Source organism: Crocuta crocuta, unplaced genomic scaffold, assembly GCF_008692635.1.
Source record: "Crocuta crocuta isolate KB4526 unplaced genomic scaffold, BGI_CrCroc_1.0 scaffold147, whole genome shotgun sequence".
Lineage (NCBI taxonomy): Eukaryota > Metazoa > Chordata > Mammalia > Carnivora > Hyaenidae > Crocuta > Crocuta crocuta.
The window spans coordinates 2,041,590-2,057,543 of record NW_027532594.1 but is presented as its reverse complement, the minus strand read 5'-3'; the positions used below and the strand labels follow the sequence as shown (position 1 = coordinate 2,057,543).

Genomic DNA, 15,954 nt, shown 5'->3' with positions numbered 1-15,954 from the left:
AAAGGTAAGGACTCCTAGTACCATTTTAAGATCTACTTTTTTAGCAATTTTCAAATATACAATATAGTATTATTAATGATCATTACCCATGATGTACATTACATCCCTGTAACTTATATTTATTTACTGTAGTACAGTTAACATACAGTGTTATATTAGTTTCAGTTATGATTAGAATCATAATATAATGATTCAGCAATTCTATATTTTCTCAGTGCTCATCATGGTAGGCATACTTTTAATCCCCTTTATCTATTTCATCTGTCCTGCTACCTATCTTACTCTGAGAACCACCAGTTTGTTCTCTGTATTTAAAAGTCTGGCGTGTTTTTGTTGTTGTTCATCTCTTTTTTCTTTCTTTTGTTTCTTAAATTCCACATATGAGTGAAATTATGTGGTATTTGTCTTTCTCTGACTGACGTATTTTAATTCGCATTATACCCTCTAGATCCATGCATGACTTATTTATTTCACAACTGGAAGTTGGTACCTTTTGACCCCCTTCGATTTTGCTCATCCCTTACCTACCCCCACCACTAGCAACTACCAATCTGTTCTCTCTACGTATGAGCTCAATTTTTTTAAGTTTCCACATATGAGATCATTCCGTATTTGTCTTTTTCTGTCCAACTTATTTCATTTACCATAGTATCCTCAAGATCCATCCATGTTGCTGCAAATGACAAGATTTCCTTTATTTTTATAGCTGAATAATACTCCATTGTGTGTGTGTGTGTGTGTGTGTGTACACATTTTCTTTATGCATTCATTTATTGATGGACACTTAGGTTGTTTCCATATTGTGGCTATTATAAATAATGCAGGTATCTTTTTGAGTTAGTGTTTTCATTTTCTTTGGATAAATACTCAGAGGTTAAATTGCTGAATCATTTGCTAATTCTATTTTTAATTTTTTGAGGAATCTCCATACGGTTTTCTGCAGTGGCTACACCATTTTGTATTCTCACCAACAGTGATGAGGTTTCCCTTTTCTCCGCATCCTTGTCAAACTTGTTACCTCTTGACTTTTGATAATAATCATTCTAACAGATTTGAAGTGATATTCTATTGTGGTTTTGACTTGTATTTCCCTGATGATTAATGATGTTGAACATCTTTTCATTTGTCTGTTGACCATCTGTATGTCTTCTTTAGAGAAATGTCTACTCGGGTCCTTTGCCTGTTTTTAAACTTGATTTTTGTGTATTAGGCTGTGTGAGTTCTTTATACATTTTGCCCTATCAATTCTATCCTTTGCAAATATCTTCTCCTATTCAGTAGGTTTTCTTCTAGTTTCACTGATGGTTTCCTTTGCCATGAAAAAAAACTTTTTCATTTGATGTGGTCCCATTTATTCATTTTTGCCTTTGTTGCCATTGCCTGAGGAGGCAGATCCAAAAAATATTGTCCAGTGTTCAAGATCTTACTGCTTATGTTTTCTTCTAGTATTTTTATGGTTTCCAGTCTTCCACTGAAGTCTTCAATCCATTTTGAGTTCATATTTGTATCTAAGAAAGTGGTCCAGTTTCATTCTCCAGTTTTCCCAACTCCGTTTATTGAAGAATTGTTTTTTCCTTATTGTATGCTCTTGCCTCCCTTGTTGAACATTAATTGGCTGTATCAGCATTTCTAGATTCTTGGTTCTGTTCCATTGATCTATGTGTCTGTGTTTTGTGCCAGTACCATACTGTTTTGATTACAGTACCTTTGTGGTATAGTTTGAACTCAGGGAATGCGATACCTCCAGCTTTTTCTTCTTTCTTAAGATTGATTTGGTTGTTCTATACTTTGTCGTTCCATTCAAAGTTTAGGATCATTTGTTCTAGGTCTATGAAAAGTGCTGTTGTATTTTGATAGGGATTGCATTGAATCTGTAGATTGCTTTGAGTAGTATGTACATTTTAACAGTATTAATTCTTCCATTCTATGAGCACAATATATTCTCTGCCCATTTTTAAATTAGATGGTGTGTATTTACATAAAATGGAAAAAATTATAGATTCAGAGTAAGGCAGATTCCCCACCTAATCAGGAAAGCACTAGAGATTCCACACATACCATTTCTTCAGTTGTTAGAAATTCAACTATTATTTATTAAGTCGTGAGCCAGTTACTGGTGATTCCCAAGTACCTTTCAGTCTTACCAGGATAAATTGATATTCACAAGTAATACCTTCCCAAACTCTACTCTTAACTTGTGCAACAGAAGATGTAGTTACGATAGCATCTTCACTTTCCTTAAAGAACAATAAGGATCCCCTGGGAACCTCATGGGGTATCATAATGTCCCCCTGGAGACATCATGGCTGCGGAATAGCCCACTAGGCTAACATAATGAATGAGCTCCCACTTACCTCTCCCTTTTGTTAATTCACTGCTCCCAACAGTGAAATGGTTTATAGAACATGGTTCTGTATTCAGATGACCTGTGGTTGAATTCCTACCTCTGCACTCCTAGAGAGATGGCCTTGGACAGGTCAGGCACCTTAGTTTCTTCAAACTGTAAATGAAATTGATAATATTACTCTCTTCATAGGGATGTTGTGGCTATTAAAAGAGATGTTTGCAAAATAGTTGACATATAGCTTAATAAACATTAGCCATCTTTATCATGACTAATGATAATACCACTACTTTCTCTATGTGTCTTTTCCTCTTCAATCCTCATGTCATAAACGAATGCCACTTCAGTAGGAAAGAAAGGGCTCATGAATTGATATAGCAGGGAAATTTCTTTTGTTGATTATAGGCCTGTTGTACTAGAGGAGATAATGAGGCTAACTTCCCAAGCTACTTGGAGAGAGAGAAGAATGGCAAAGAAGGGCTGACTCTCTCAGCAGTGGAAAGATGTGCTTCCACAAAGAGTCCCCCTCTAAGGTGGTGTGAAACTTTTGTTTCCAAGGCATTGTAGGTTTTCATAGTTATGCTAACATAAATAATTAATCCATTTTGAAGCTATGGGTATGTAAGCTTTATTCTCCTGCTGCTCTTGTGGTTTATATTCCAGGATCAGGGGATAGTTGAAATTATACAATAATTATGACCTTCTGATAATTCAAGCCCCTTTGGTCTCAAGAGGTTGGAAAATCAGCATGTACTGAGTACTTAACTACATATCAAGTGCTATGTGTAGTTTTTTTTTTTCATATATTATCTTACAGATACAACAGCTCTGACATAGGAATTGTGGCTCCATTTTAATAAATGAGAAAATGGAATTTAACAAAACTGAGTAACTTGTCAAAAAGAAGACACAACCAGAAAGAGGCAGTATTGGGATCTCGACAGCGGTCGGTGCAACTGCAAGGCCCATGTTTGGTCACATACCACCACCCTGGTTACCTATTGTGTTAAATGTGCTGCTAACATAGCTGTGGCATATTAGCTTCATATGTGAAAACTGCCTTCCCTGCCCCTGGATCACAAGATAGCTGATATACTCATCACCTTTGAATTGCACAAACCTGCATGAGGTTCAGATCATTATTAAATTTAACCTCATTAATAATACCATAATCTTTGCTCAAGCTGTAGCCACATAACAAAATGCTATGGTCAAAGGTTAAGCGAAAATTAGAAAGTGAGTGATTTAACTAAAAAGAACATGCTGACTCTTAGATTCCTCTAGATAAGAATAAAGTGGTTCCGGTAGACTCAGAACTTGTCGTTTGTCAAAGTCCACAGGAGGGAAGGTGTTATCTTTTTCCGCCGAACTCCAGGTTCACCAGACAAGGCTTATTGCAGAAAAAGAAAGTCAAGAGGTTATCTCCCACAAACATTAAGAAACTCTCAATAGTCAGGGAATGGTGCTTTGGATGAGATTCTCAAAGATCTTATCATTGGGCTAATGGTTTTAAAAGTGAACTTTTTCCTTCTATTTGGCATTCATGAATCATATCATAAATGAGGGTCCTGGATTGTAGTTAGCATGGGTATTAACCATTTCATAGCTCTGTGTCTATGTTTATTCATGAAGCATCCCTTCTCAGAAACTAATTTTCCATGTTATGTACTCCCTGCTGACTATAAAATAAAATTCAGCTGAGCTTTGAGAAGTTCCTCTGAGTTCATCCAATAAAGCTAATCCCATAAAGTCAAGCACGGATGAAAATGCATGGCCCATGGTATTTATCTTCATTGCTGATACATAGTATTTTTCTGATCTGAATTCTCTACCTGAAGATAGTTTGCTCCTAAGTTTGCTTCCTTCCTACCTAAGGAAGTAGGTTCCATAATGACATTTATTCATTTTTTATCTGATTAATAACCTGTTGTTTTCTGGCAATGCCAGAGAGGATTTGCCCTTTCGTGTGGGAGGGATGCAGATCAGCAGAGCACCCACAAGCAAACTCCTGTGATGACCACTGTGCTGGCAAATAGCCTTTAAAGAAAGCTTGACTAGTGGATGAGGTTGTCACAGAACAGTTTAGCTGTGGAGCTGAAAATCCTGGCACCTTCCTCCTGGGGAGTGAGTCTGAATAAAAATACAGTAAAGCACCCCTTTAGTTAAATAGTAACTGACTATCCAAAATAAAAGTCTTCAGAACCTCCATAACCAAAGAAAGGCCAACTCACTCACCTCTCTGGGTCCTTTTGTCTGCTGTAAAAAGGACTGCAACAGCACATCTCTAAGAGGTCCCTTAGAGGGCCTGCTCTCTCTGCCAGGGCTATAGGCTGACCTCATAGTAATCTAATCCCAGAGCAATCTGGAGATTTTATAAGCAGATAAAATGGGAAAAGATAATTGTAAAAGATTTGAGAGAAGTTAAGAATCCACATCTCTCTGGACCTTCTTTTAGGGGCCTATTCATTCTTTCCCCTCCAGTTGGGATTTGGAATGGCACAAGAATCGTTTTATAAATAGAGAGCTGGGGAGAAGGCCAAGTTTACAAGTGAGTATCACAGAACAGACCTTCCCGGCACTTATAAAAGCCAATATCGTATGTCATTTCACTCAAGTAATATATTTTTTTAATGTTTTATTTATTTCTGAGGGAGAGAAAGAGAGAGAGATAAACAGCATGAGCAGGGGAGGGTCAGAGGGAGAGGGAGACACAGAATCTGAAGCAGCCTCCAGGCTATGAGCTGGCTGTCAGCACAGAGCCTGACGCAGGGCTCCAACTCACAAACTGTGAGATCATGACCTGAGCCGAAGTCAGACACTCAACCGACTGAGCCACCCAGATGTCCCCACTCAAGTAATATTTACCAATGCCTTTTATCTACTAGACTCTGTACACAGAAATAAGACTTATCAAATCAGGGTTTAAAAGAATGAGAACTTACCCAGTTTTGTCTCATAAAAGGCAAAGATAACACAATTTCTCTGTATATAGTCATCCTGTCTACTTTCCATTTTTTACATTATTTTTTGACCTCTTACAGATCAGAGAATACAAACAGAAAAAGCATCATTCCTCAAGGGTACTTTGAAGTAAAAAGAGACCAGATAGTCTCCAACTCAGTCATGTGATGACAACATATTGACAAGCTGCTCAACCAGTATTTCAAAGTCTTCACCCAGTTTTGAAATCCTAAAGGGCCACGTCTGTCCTTGGCCCAAGCGTACCATTCACATTAGTAGGAGTGGGATATATTCTGACCGGCAAAGGGCAGTTTGTAGCCACAATTCTGCCAGAAAAAAAACATGATTCACATTGACATTATCTTAGGTCCTGGCTTCTCATAAGCTAACTTATCTATCACACACCTTGACAAGTTTTCTAGTCTGACTACACAGTGTTTTGTCTAATACTCTGAGATGATAAGAACTTTCGTTTGCATAAGCTTTTTTTTTATGCCTTATTTGATATCAAGTAAATCCAGACAGAACATGATCAGAAAATGGTTGAGCAGAGCCTGGGAATGTTTGTGGAGTAATGGTGTCAGGCAAAGACAATCCATTTTAGGAAAATAACTATCTGCCCTCAAAGATACCAGTTAGATGCACAGTTCACCTCATAGTCTGGGGGGTGTGGTTCACTTGGACCAGCGCTTCACTAAATTTTCTGTTCAAGGGTATCCCACCAATTGACAGGAGTCAATGCTATGGGGAAAGGAGTAGTTGTTGGTGTAGGGAAGAGGTTACTTTGAAAACACTATCCTTTCTCATAATATGAAAGTGAAGGAAAGAAGAGAGAGAGCTATGGAGCTCAGAATATATGGTAAACTCACTACTGTAGGAAGTGTAGCTTTCAGGATGAGTGAGTGTGTTTCCAGAAGACAGAAGGAAGGCACAGCAGAGAGGAGAGGGAGACAGACTCCCTCGCTCTGATGGCAACTCCCAGGGAGGAAAGGCAGAGGGAAATCAAGACCGTCAGACTCCATCAAGTTTCCTAGCACACCGTGTGGACGCAATGATCTCGTTTGTAGCGAGTGATAATAGCAATGCTTGGTAACTATCAAACCCTCTAGAGTTTGTATGAGCTTTCACAGCATTATTTGGACGCCCAATAAAAGATAAATTATAAATTAGGAGTTATTTATTTCCATCTTATTGATGGAAATCCTGAGACAGAAAAGGAATTAGTAGCCCGGTCACAGTCACGTGGCTAGTGTGTGACTCAACCGTGTCTCAAACTCATCTCTTTTATTCCACATCCTTTGTACTTTTCACAGAACCACAGTTGCTGTAGCCATCCATTCTATGGTCTGTTCTAGGGAATAGCATTCACTTGTAAAAGTTTCAAGTGCAATTGTGAATCTAGCATCTCAGACAAGGGGAGTAGGCTGACATTAGATAAGATTTCCAGTCTTCTAATGGCTTTATTGTGCTATCCTCATTCTAGCCCCCTAAAAGACAAGCTAAGAGAGACAAGCTACTCACAGCTTCAAAACCATCTATCTGCCAAGCAACAACACTGAAGGATGGGAAATTGAGGTAGCGTGCCTCAAGCTATGGAGGCAAGGTGTGTGTGTGTGTGTGTGTGTGTGTGCGCACGCGCACGTGTGTGTGTGTGCATGTGTGTGAGAGAGACCGGCAGGCTGAGGAGAAATGGTAGGAGACAGTGCAACTTAATGTTTTCTCTGCTTCCTCGTTTTTCTGATGTGTTCAAAGAAGACACAGAAAAGACACAGGAATAGTTCAATTTTACAGTTAAGTTTTCCCGCATGGCAAAGAAAACTTCTCTAAATGCATGTGTTTGAATTTCAGTAAAGCCCTGTCTCCTCTCCTTCCACAACTTTTCTCGTAATCAGAGACAAAGTGGAGTGGTGAATCCTAACTGACCACATGCTGATTTCCTTCTTATTTCAGTGTGCTCATCTTTTCTGTGCTGGGGGCAGATGCCCAGGGAGCTTAGCTGAGGTCGTACACAGCAGCTCGCAGTCCGGGAAAGTAGGATGACTGTGGCGCCGCGGCACGCGTCAGCTGACTTGTAAAATTTCCTGACAGCACACTTATTGCATGTTGTAAAACCCTCGGACATGTAGTTGGGGAAAGCTCTTACGGCCACAGCAACACTCTATGTGCCCAAAAGTTCTTTCCAGCCAAGTCAGTGGCATCTGTGGTAAAGTGAATTTGCTTCTCAGGGAAACTTGAATTAAATGCCCGTAAAATCCAATGCACTTTAAAGAACCACATGTCTTAAAAAATAGGCAGTGTTGATACCAGTAACATTGTTCACTGTTATCAAAATTCCCTCCCCGAGGGCTCCTATAAGTGATTTTTCTAGCAACAGGAATTGATTTGGAATTTTCTTTATTATGATAGAGGAATGATCTGTATATGCTGCGTCTATTACCTTACTTTTCATTTGTTCTTCAAACCAGCACACTCCTATGTTTCACTTCTCCTCCCTCCCACTCCACTGAATTGGCTTCTCCAAGATCATCAGGAACCTTCCCTTGCTGATGACAGCGTCCTTTCCTTTGTTCACCTTTTAAGCTTTCTTCTCTCCTTGGCGTTGCAAGCCCTACATTCTAAAACTCTTCTCCAGTCTTCCCTGCGTGCTTTCCTGACTCCTCATTATTCTCCAAGTTTGCAATTCAATGTTGTTTTACCTTCAGGTTCAGGTTTATGGACCCTTGAGAACCTGATGGAGTTACGGACACCTTTCCCACCTGAGTGCACATGTTCCAACATGCACAAAAGCTTGACTGCACTGAGATGAGACCCACACCTAACGGATAGCAACAACAATACCAAGCACCGGCAAGAAGGCAGAGGAGTAGAATTCTCACTCACTGCAGATGGGAAGGCAAAATAGTATAGCCAATTTGGAACCCGTTTGACAGTTTCTTGTAAAGTTAAATATACACCTGCCATACTACCCAGTAATCCCACTCTTTACTGTTTACCCAAGAGAAATGAAAATTTATGTTTTCCACAAAAATCTGTATCCAAACATTTACAATGGCTCTTTTTTCCATAATAAACAAAAACTGGAAATGACCGGTTTTTGACTGGTCATTTGACTGGTGAATGGATAAACAGATGGAATTCCACATGATGGAATACTGCTTATCAATAAAAAATGACTATTGATACTCATCATAATTTGGATGAATCTCAAGTATGTTACACTTAAAGGAAATCAAACTCAAATGGCTATAGACTATATGAATCTAGACAGATCAGAATCTGTCAGAATCTAGACAGAAAAGTAAACATATAGGGTTAGAAAACTGGTTGTTGCCCAGGAGCATGGGTGTGGGGAGAGATTAACTACTAGGGGAATTCAGGAGTTTGGGGGTAGAAATAGAAATGCTCCACATCTTGCTTCTGGTGTAATTAGACTACTGTACGTATTTGTCAAAAGTCACAGGACTATATATACCAAGAAGGGTGAATTTTACTTCATAAATTGGTACTTCAATAAACCTGACCTTAAAAAAAGACCAACCACTTTTCTCTCCCCTCTGAATTTCAGGATTATTTTGGTTCAGGGACGCCAGGGTTAATGTTCTGCCACAGAACTCCTCTTTCTTCCCTTTCTTTCCTCTCACTCAGTACTTTCTTTCTGGGCGCTCATCCACTCTGTGGCTTTAAACACAGTCTCACACCGATGACTTTCAATTATATATCTCCTGAGCTCCAATTCAAAGTATTTGTTGGCGATTCAAAACTCCCATATCTTAAACCTATAATTCTTCCGGAGAGTTTCCTTCCAGAACTGCAGCTTCTCCTGTGTTTCCTCATATACTTCATTTAATCCTCCCTGCACCAGGCCACTTTGACCGGGCTCATTTTTAACTCTCTTTTCTGCTCATATCCCATCAGTCACTAAATCCTGTTAATTCTACATTTTAGTTCTCTCTTAAACAACTCTCTCTCTTCTGTTCTATTTCTCTTGCTACTTCCCAAATCCATGCTGTTATAATCTCTTCCTTAGACCTTTGTAATAGCTCTGTCTGCAACTGAACTTGTATCTCTTCAATCCACACCTCATTAACATGACACAAGGTTGGGTTACATATTTCCTTTGCTCAAAAACCTGCAAAGTCTCTCACATCCCACAGGATATAGGGTGACCTTAGCCTGATGTGTGAGTCTCCTAGTGATTGAGTTCGAACACCTTTTCAAGTCATATCTCCTACCACATCTTCTCACACACATCCCCTCCAGAAACGCTATCGATATACTAGCAGAGCCCTGTAGCCACCACAGTGCTTATACTCTCCTGGCTTTTGCAGAGCCTCTTCCTAGAATATTCTTCTCTCAAAATTATCCGGCTGGAAACAAAATTCCTATTCTTTGAGAGGTGGTCCAAATGTCACAGTCTCTAGTGAACCCACCCCCAGCCATGCCTCTCAGAACTAATTAATCTCTTCTTTGGCAAGTCTTCAGCATGCATGGGTATGTGTATACATGAGTATGTATACGTACGTGTGTGTGTGCACATATTTTAATAGACTTAGTTACCAGGTTGAAGTTATTTATGGAATTGCTTGACCTTACTAGAGAGTCCATCCCTTCAGGATAAGAACTGTGTCTTAGTCATTTTTGTAGATCCCACAGCTTACTAGTAGGGGCTTCTTCTAGGGAAGATAGTAAATATTTGCTGAACTAAATTTAATATGGGCCATCTTCTAAAATTAAAAGAAATTAAAGCCCACAAATTAAAGCTTAAATTAAGGCTCATATAGCCTATAAACAAGACTTGTGTACTGGATCTGCTATGTAGACCACTCCATTCCAAGTTTTAATCAAAAAAATATAGAAAATCCTTGTCCCAAGATGTCTCCCCTATTAGCCTTAAGTTGTACCATGTGTAATCAGAGCAGCACTATCTGACATAGAAGGAAGACCTCCAGGGGCACCTGGATGGCTCAGTTGGTTAAGCATCCAACTCGGGCTCAGGTCATGATCTCATAGTTTGTGGATTTGAGCCCCAAATTGGGCTCTGCTGACAGCTCAGGGTCTGGAGATTACTTCAGATTCTCTGTCTCCCTCTCTCTCCGCCCCTCCCCCACTCATACTCTGTCTCAAAATTAAAAAAATAAACATTAGAAAACAAGAAGAAAAGGAAAGCCTCTGGTACTCATGGAACTTGGGACTGGCCTTCTTCAGTAATGAAAGTAAAGGCTATTAAACCTTTTGGATTTAAATCACTTTTAGGTTTCTGTATAAGGATCGCTTTGTTCAGGTATATTTGCCTAAGACTCAATACTAAAGGTTTCTGTGTTTCAAATAAGGATGAGAGATTAGTTCTCTGGTATCAGTTCTCTGAATGTTAAATAGAAAAAAAAAATAAAACCTCATTAGTACTTCAAGTCAATCAACAGGAATCAATTGAGAATTTTCTATGAAACCAGCATTGTTCAAGACAGCCTACAGGGTATGGACATTAAGATATGCTCTTCATTTCCAAGGGGAAATGAAAAGCCCAGACCCAAGAGAAGGGAGCAAACCTAGTGTGTGAAAGATCAGACACTACCATCCTCATGGTTAGGGATGATGAAGTACACTCCGTTGGGAGAAGGCAGAGCTCTCCATGGGCCGCTGTCATGGACGAGTTTCTCTAGAGCAAGGCCCACATGTCTTGTTTGAGAAAAGGGACTCAATGAAACAGCCTGGGTATTAGTTTCCTAGGGCTCTGTGATAAATTACCATGAACAGGGTGGCTTAAAACCACAAAACTTCTTTCTCTCACAGTTTTAGAGGCAAGAAGTCTGTAACCATAGTGCCTGCCAGGCTGTGCTCCATGCCAAGGCTCTAGAAGAGATTCTACACCATTTGTCTTTGGCTTCTGATGGCCTGAGGCTTGTGGCCACATCATTCCAACCTCTTCCCCTAAGGTTATACTGCTTCTACCTCTTCTCTGTGTATCTGCCTTCTAAGGATACACATGATTGCATTTATGGCCCACCTAGATAATCCCACACAAGCTCCTCCTCTCAAGATCCTTAACTTCATCACATCTCTTGCCATACAAAATAATATTCACCCTTTGGCCACAGAAGGGTATATTCACAGGATCCAGAGATTAGGAATAAATATGCCATTTGGGGGACCCCCACTCAACCCACTGTAACCAGCAACATAAATTTTCAGTGCCCAGGGCAAAATGAAAATGCCAGGCCCATATTGGAAAACCATGTCTTTTAAGGCACTAAAAACATTTTTCTTTGCTGGTCTCCTAGTCTCGACTTGTCCTGGCTGTTCATTTGCTATTGTCATTTTAAGAAAATTTAAATTATTTGCATGAATTTATCAGTCACCTTCTGTGCAATGATCTTTAAATGTAAATATAATAGGCTTTAACTCATATGCAGAATCACCAAATTTACATGATTTGTATTTCATAACTAACACATGCATATATATTTCATTCTTACCAGAGCATCGGAATGCTGCACAAAACTACATCAACCGTTTTATTCCATTTCTTGACACGCATACTTTCTACCAACACTCTCTCTTTGTCTCACTGATGAGTAAGGAAGGACTGAAAGGAAAAGGAACTCTGGGTTGCCACATCTTTCCCTTTCTTTCTATATCATCCTTTTCAGCCTAAGTGGTTGGCTTATACAGGGAAGTAATATATGTAAGAAAGGATACGATTAGACCACTTCAGAATCTGTGTCACTGCCTTGTTTCCCATTTGAAGCAAATTCAGGCTTAAATTGAGAGCACGGTTTCTCAAGGCTGTGAACACCCCTACTTAGTCATAGGCATAGCACACTTACCTTGTACTCACTTTGAGTCTTGCTGAATGCCCAGAGGGGTTGTGTGACCACCAGAATTCTGTGCTCATAGGGCACTTGGAATGCTGGATGTGAATGGGTGGCAAGAAAGAGCAGACATGCAGAGTTCATGTATCTCTGCTCAAGTTCATATTCTATTGTCCCGTTTGACTTCACTTCCAAAACACATGTTCAGAGATAAAATTATTAAGAATTTCAAAATGACGTCAGAGCATTAAATCAAGGGCTCCTCTGAGCATGAGACCCTGTGCCACTATAGAGATTTCATGAGACAAACCTTCCATAAAGGACCCTGTGACAGCTTTCCAGAGTGTAATAAATGGGAATAGCCATTTGTGGGGTGTGATCCATTGGTTGTGAAATCAATCTAGCCATGAGTCATAGCTAGCTTGAATATATACACCATTTTAAAATAATAGTGATTTATATACAATAAGGACAAGCATTATTTTATAAAACTTATAATTCAAACATGAATACCTATACACCTGTTTATTTCTGTGAGTCACTGAAACCCCAGTCCTAAGGGCTAGACTGTGGATTCTGGAGTCAGATACTGAGGTTTTTTGTTTTTTTGTTTTTTAAATGTTTTATTTATTTCTAGGAGAGAGAGAGAGACAGCGTGAGCAGGGGAGGGTCAGAGAGAGAGGGGGTCACAGACTGAAACAGGCTCCAGGCTCTGAGCTGGCAGTCAGCACAGAGCCCGACGCGGGGCCCGAACCCACGAACCGCGAGATCATGACCTAAGCGAAAGTCGGACGCTTAACCGACTAAGCCACCCAGGCGCCCCCAGAAACTGAGGTTTTAATCCTATTTCCATCTATTACTCTCAATGACCTTAAACGGCAGCACTTAAATTTTTTGACCTCAAGATTCTTCCTATACATGAGGTTCAAATGGGATAACTGGAAGTGGTAGATAGTTATAATGAAGTTAAGCCTAAATTGATGCTGTACTCATAATTTCATACAAATGAATGAGTAAAATCGATATCTGAAGATTTCCAATCCTACCATCAAATATGGAACAGAATTTAAAATTTTTTAAGAGTATTGTTTCCTGATTTGCTCAAGTGCTTTGAGAGATATAAAGTCTTTCTCTTAGAGTAAATACAGTTGTTTACCTTGAATAGGTGGTTCACATACAAACCTTCCAAAGGTAGATTTTAACTTAATACCTATATGTGATAACAAGCCCCACTCACAAATATCTGCATATCCATCCCATTCATCATGTTTTATTGGGAGAATGGATTTGCATGGTGTTATGTGAATCACCTTCTCTCTATGAACATATGCCTTTGTACAGAGTTCCTGATGTTTACATATTAATGTGAAGTTAATGGACCCAGCCACTTTCATCAAATTGCTGTAGGATCATTTCCTGAATACTCTGTTTGACAAAAATGGAATGTACCATTTGAGAATGAAAAAAAGAAATAACTGAACCTTTAGTAACCTCCCACAGCCTGGAATTAGAGAAAATGTTGCCACAAGGATTTATAAAATGTTCTTTTGGAAACTTTCATCATTGTGGCTGTGATTTAGCCCATGATCCTTAACATGGAAAATGGTGTGATGAGGCCGTGCCATTTTGAGAAGTCACCTCCGTTTGGAGGAGGAAGGCCATGGTTGTGGCTTCATCTCAGTCATATAACGTAACATATTTGGTTCCGGTTCCATAAAGGAAGATTCTTGAGGGAGTCATATTTTAAGCTCTTTGTACTCTTCTCAAAATTATTGCTTTTTTAGATGTTCTTATATAACAAAGCATCTAGGCTTGATGCCAACGATAGTGTAATAAATCTAATGCTATTTTTCGAACTTGAGTACTTTTGCCCTTAAAAATTGTATGAGTTTTCCTTTTTATATTCACTTCATTTTATATACTTTTCACAAAAGAACAGAGATCTAATAGCTACCCCATTCATCAGGCAAGTCATGGTTTCACTGATCACCACAAGGTTTGCAGTTTTAAGTACGACCACTGACAAAAGGAAACCTCCGCCTCTGGGTAGCATGAGGCCTGAAATGTGGGTGGATGTGCAGCAAATAGTTCCGTTATCCTCCCCCAAAACGTATGGACTCAGGAAACAGATTTCAAACATCCCTACGCCAGGTTGCAGATTTTATGAGTGAAGAGAAAGTGGGATTCCTGAAAACACAAAGTAACTCAGACACGTCTTTGGCTGCCAGAGCATACTTCAGACAAAAAGGTTAAAGGCAGCAAGAAAGCAGGCAATGGAGTTCCCAGAGAACCAGATGTCATGGTGAAAATGCATCTTGTGTAGATTTTACTCCAGACATCAATGTGCGCTCTGAACCTTTGGGAGGTGAGAGCAAAAATAGGAATTAATAATTTCCAGATTCAGGGCTTCAGGGCACACCCTGGACCACTGGCAATTAGTCAGTCTTTATTTTCTCTTCCTGTTCTGTATCTGTGCTAAATTGTGTTTGTAAGATTTGTTTAAAGCAGCTGTTGTGCTTTCCCATCATTCTTCTGAGATCAGCAACTTCTCTGTGGTGGTAAATTGAGCATTCCTGCTGAATTGGGGCTGAATCTGGGGATAATGATTTGAATAGTGCCGGGTTGAATTGAGAGTCAACACTATAGAAAACAAACACCATGCCTAATGACTCCTAGTAAATACACAGAGCAAAAATTTGCCAAGAGCTCTCAATTAATTCATAATAATAATTTAAAAAGAGCAATACAACCCTAAGAGTTACTGGGAATTCAGTGTGCCATATGGTTCTGATAGATCAATCTAGAGACGAAAATTTGTTTTCAGTTATTAGTATTTTTATTGTTTTAGTTAGCAATGTGCTCATCAGAAAACATTTTAAGGTGCTTCTGTTTATCATCCTCAGGAGTAAGCAACAGACCATAAATCTTTGTGCTTGTGTTTTAAAAAAATTTTTTTATGTTTATTTATTTTGGAGAGAGAGAAAGAAACAGTGTGAGTGGGGGGAAGGGCAAACAGAGAGGGAGACACAGAATCTGAAGCAGGCTCTGGGTTCCGAGCTATCAGTACAGAGCCCAATGCGGAGCTCAAACTCATGGACCATGAGACTGTGACCTGAGCCAAAGTCAGATGCTTAACTGACAGAGCCACTCAGGTTCCCCTGTGTTTGTGTTTTAAAGGAGGGGAGGTCTGTATTGTGTCACCATTGTTAAAAATGTTAAGAAAATAAAAAAATCAACAGATAAGAAAAATACTCAGCAGCAATATTCTGTTGGGCTGGCATCATGTTCTTAAATAATTTGAATACTTTCAGAAAGATCATGTATACCCCCTATTTGCCAAAGGCCCACCAATCCTTTTTTTTTTTTTTTTTAATTTCACATTTTCTCTTACCCTTCTGGCCAAGAAATGTATATGGATTTACCTCTCCCCAGACCATCAGAGACTTCATAGTAAGAAGAAAATCCTTATCATTCCTATAAACTAGGGAGTATGCTGACGGGTCACTGAGTACACGCTGCTGAAGTGACAGGCAGAAGATGCAGACAGTGAGACTGATGGATGGGAGATTTTTAGAATAGAATAATCACAGATGGTACACAGGGGAAACAAACACCTTCATAAAAATGAAGCAGAAAATTATTCTAAAGATCTAGGCGCTGGGTCTGAAGTGAGATATGAATAAAAGTTATACACCAGAGATGAATAGGAATATCTTTTAAAAACTTTTATTAGGCATGCACCTGGCAAGATGGTGTATACATGATGAGCACTCAGTAATGTGCTTGTTATAAAAGTATTTTATTTTTTAAGTAAACATTTAAAATATAGGGTTTTTTTAA

General features: G+C 39.3%; 1 protein-coding gene across 5 annotated transcripts in view; it reads left to right on the top strand.

Annotated features, from left to right (window-relative positions):
* The window catches only part of LOC144244655 (uncharacterized), a 56,121-nt gene extending 47,729 nt beyond the window's left edge, over positions 1 to 8,392 (top strand). For 3 of the 5 annotated variants that reach the window (XR_013339016.1, XR_013339014.1, XR_013339013.1), the window contains one exon: positions 8,008 to 8,392. Coding sequence is in view for 1 of the 5 variants with exons in the window: in XM_077780026.1 (XP_077636152.1) it covers positions 4,826 to 4,892; positions 8,008 to 8,037 (97 nt within the window). In the remaining 4 variants the exon portion in view is untranslated. Of the gene's footprint in view, positions 1 to 4,799; positions 4,893 to 8,007 lie in introns of all 5 variants that reach the window. The other 2 variants (XR_013339015.1, XM_077780026.1) reach the window with 2 other exon arrangements.
* Positions 8,393 to 15,954: the final 7,562 nt, after the last annotated feature.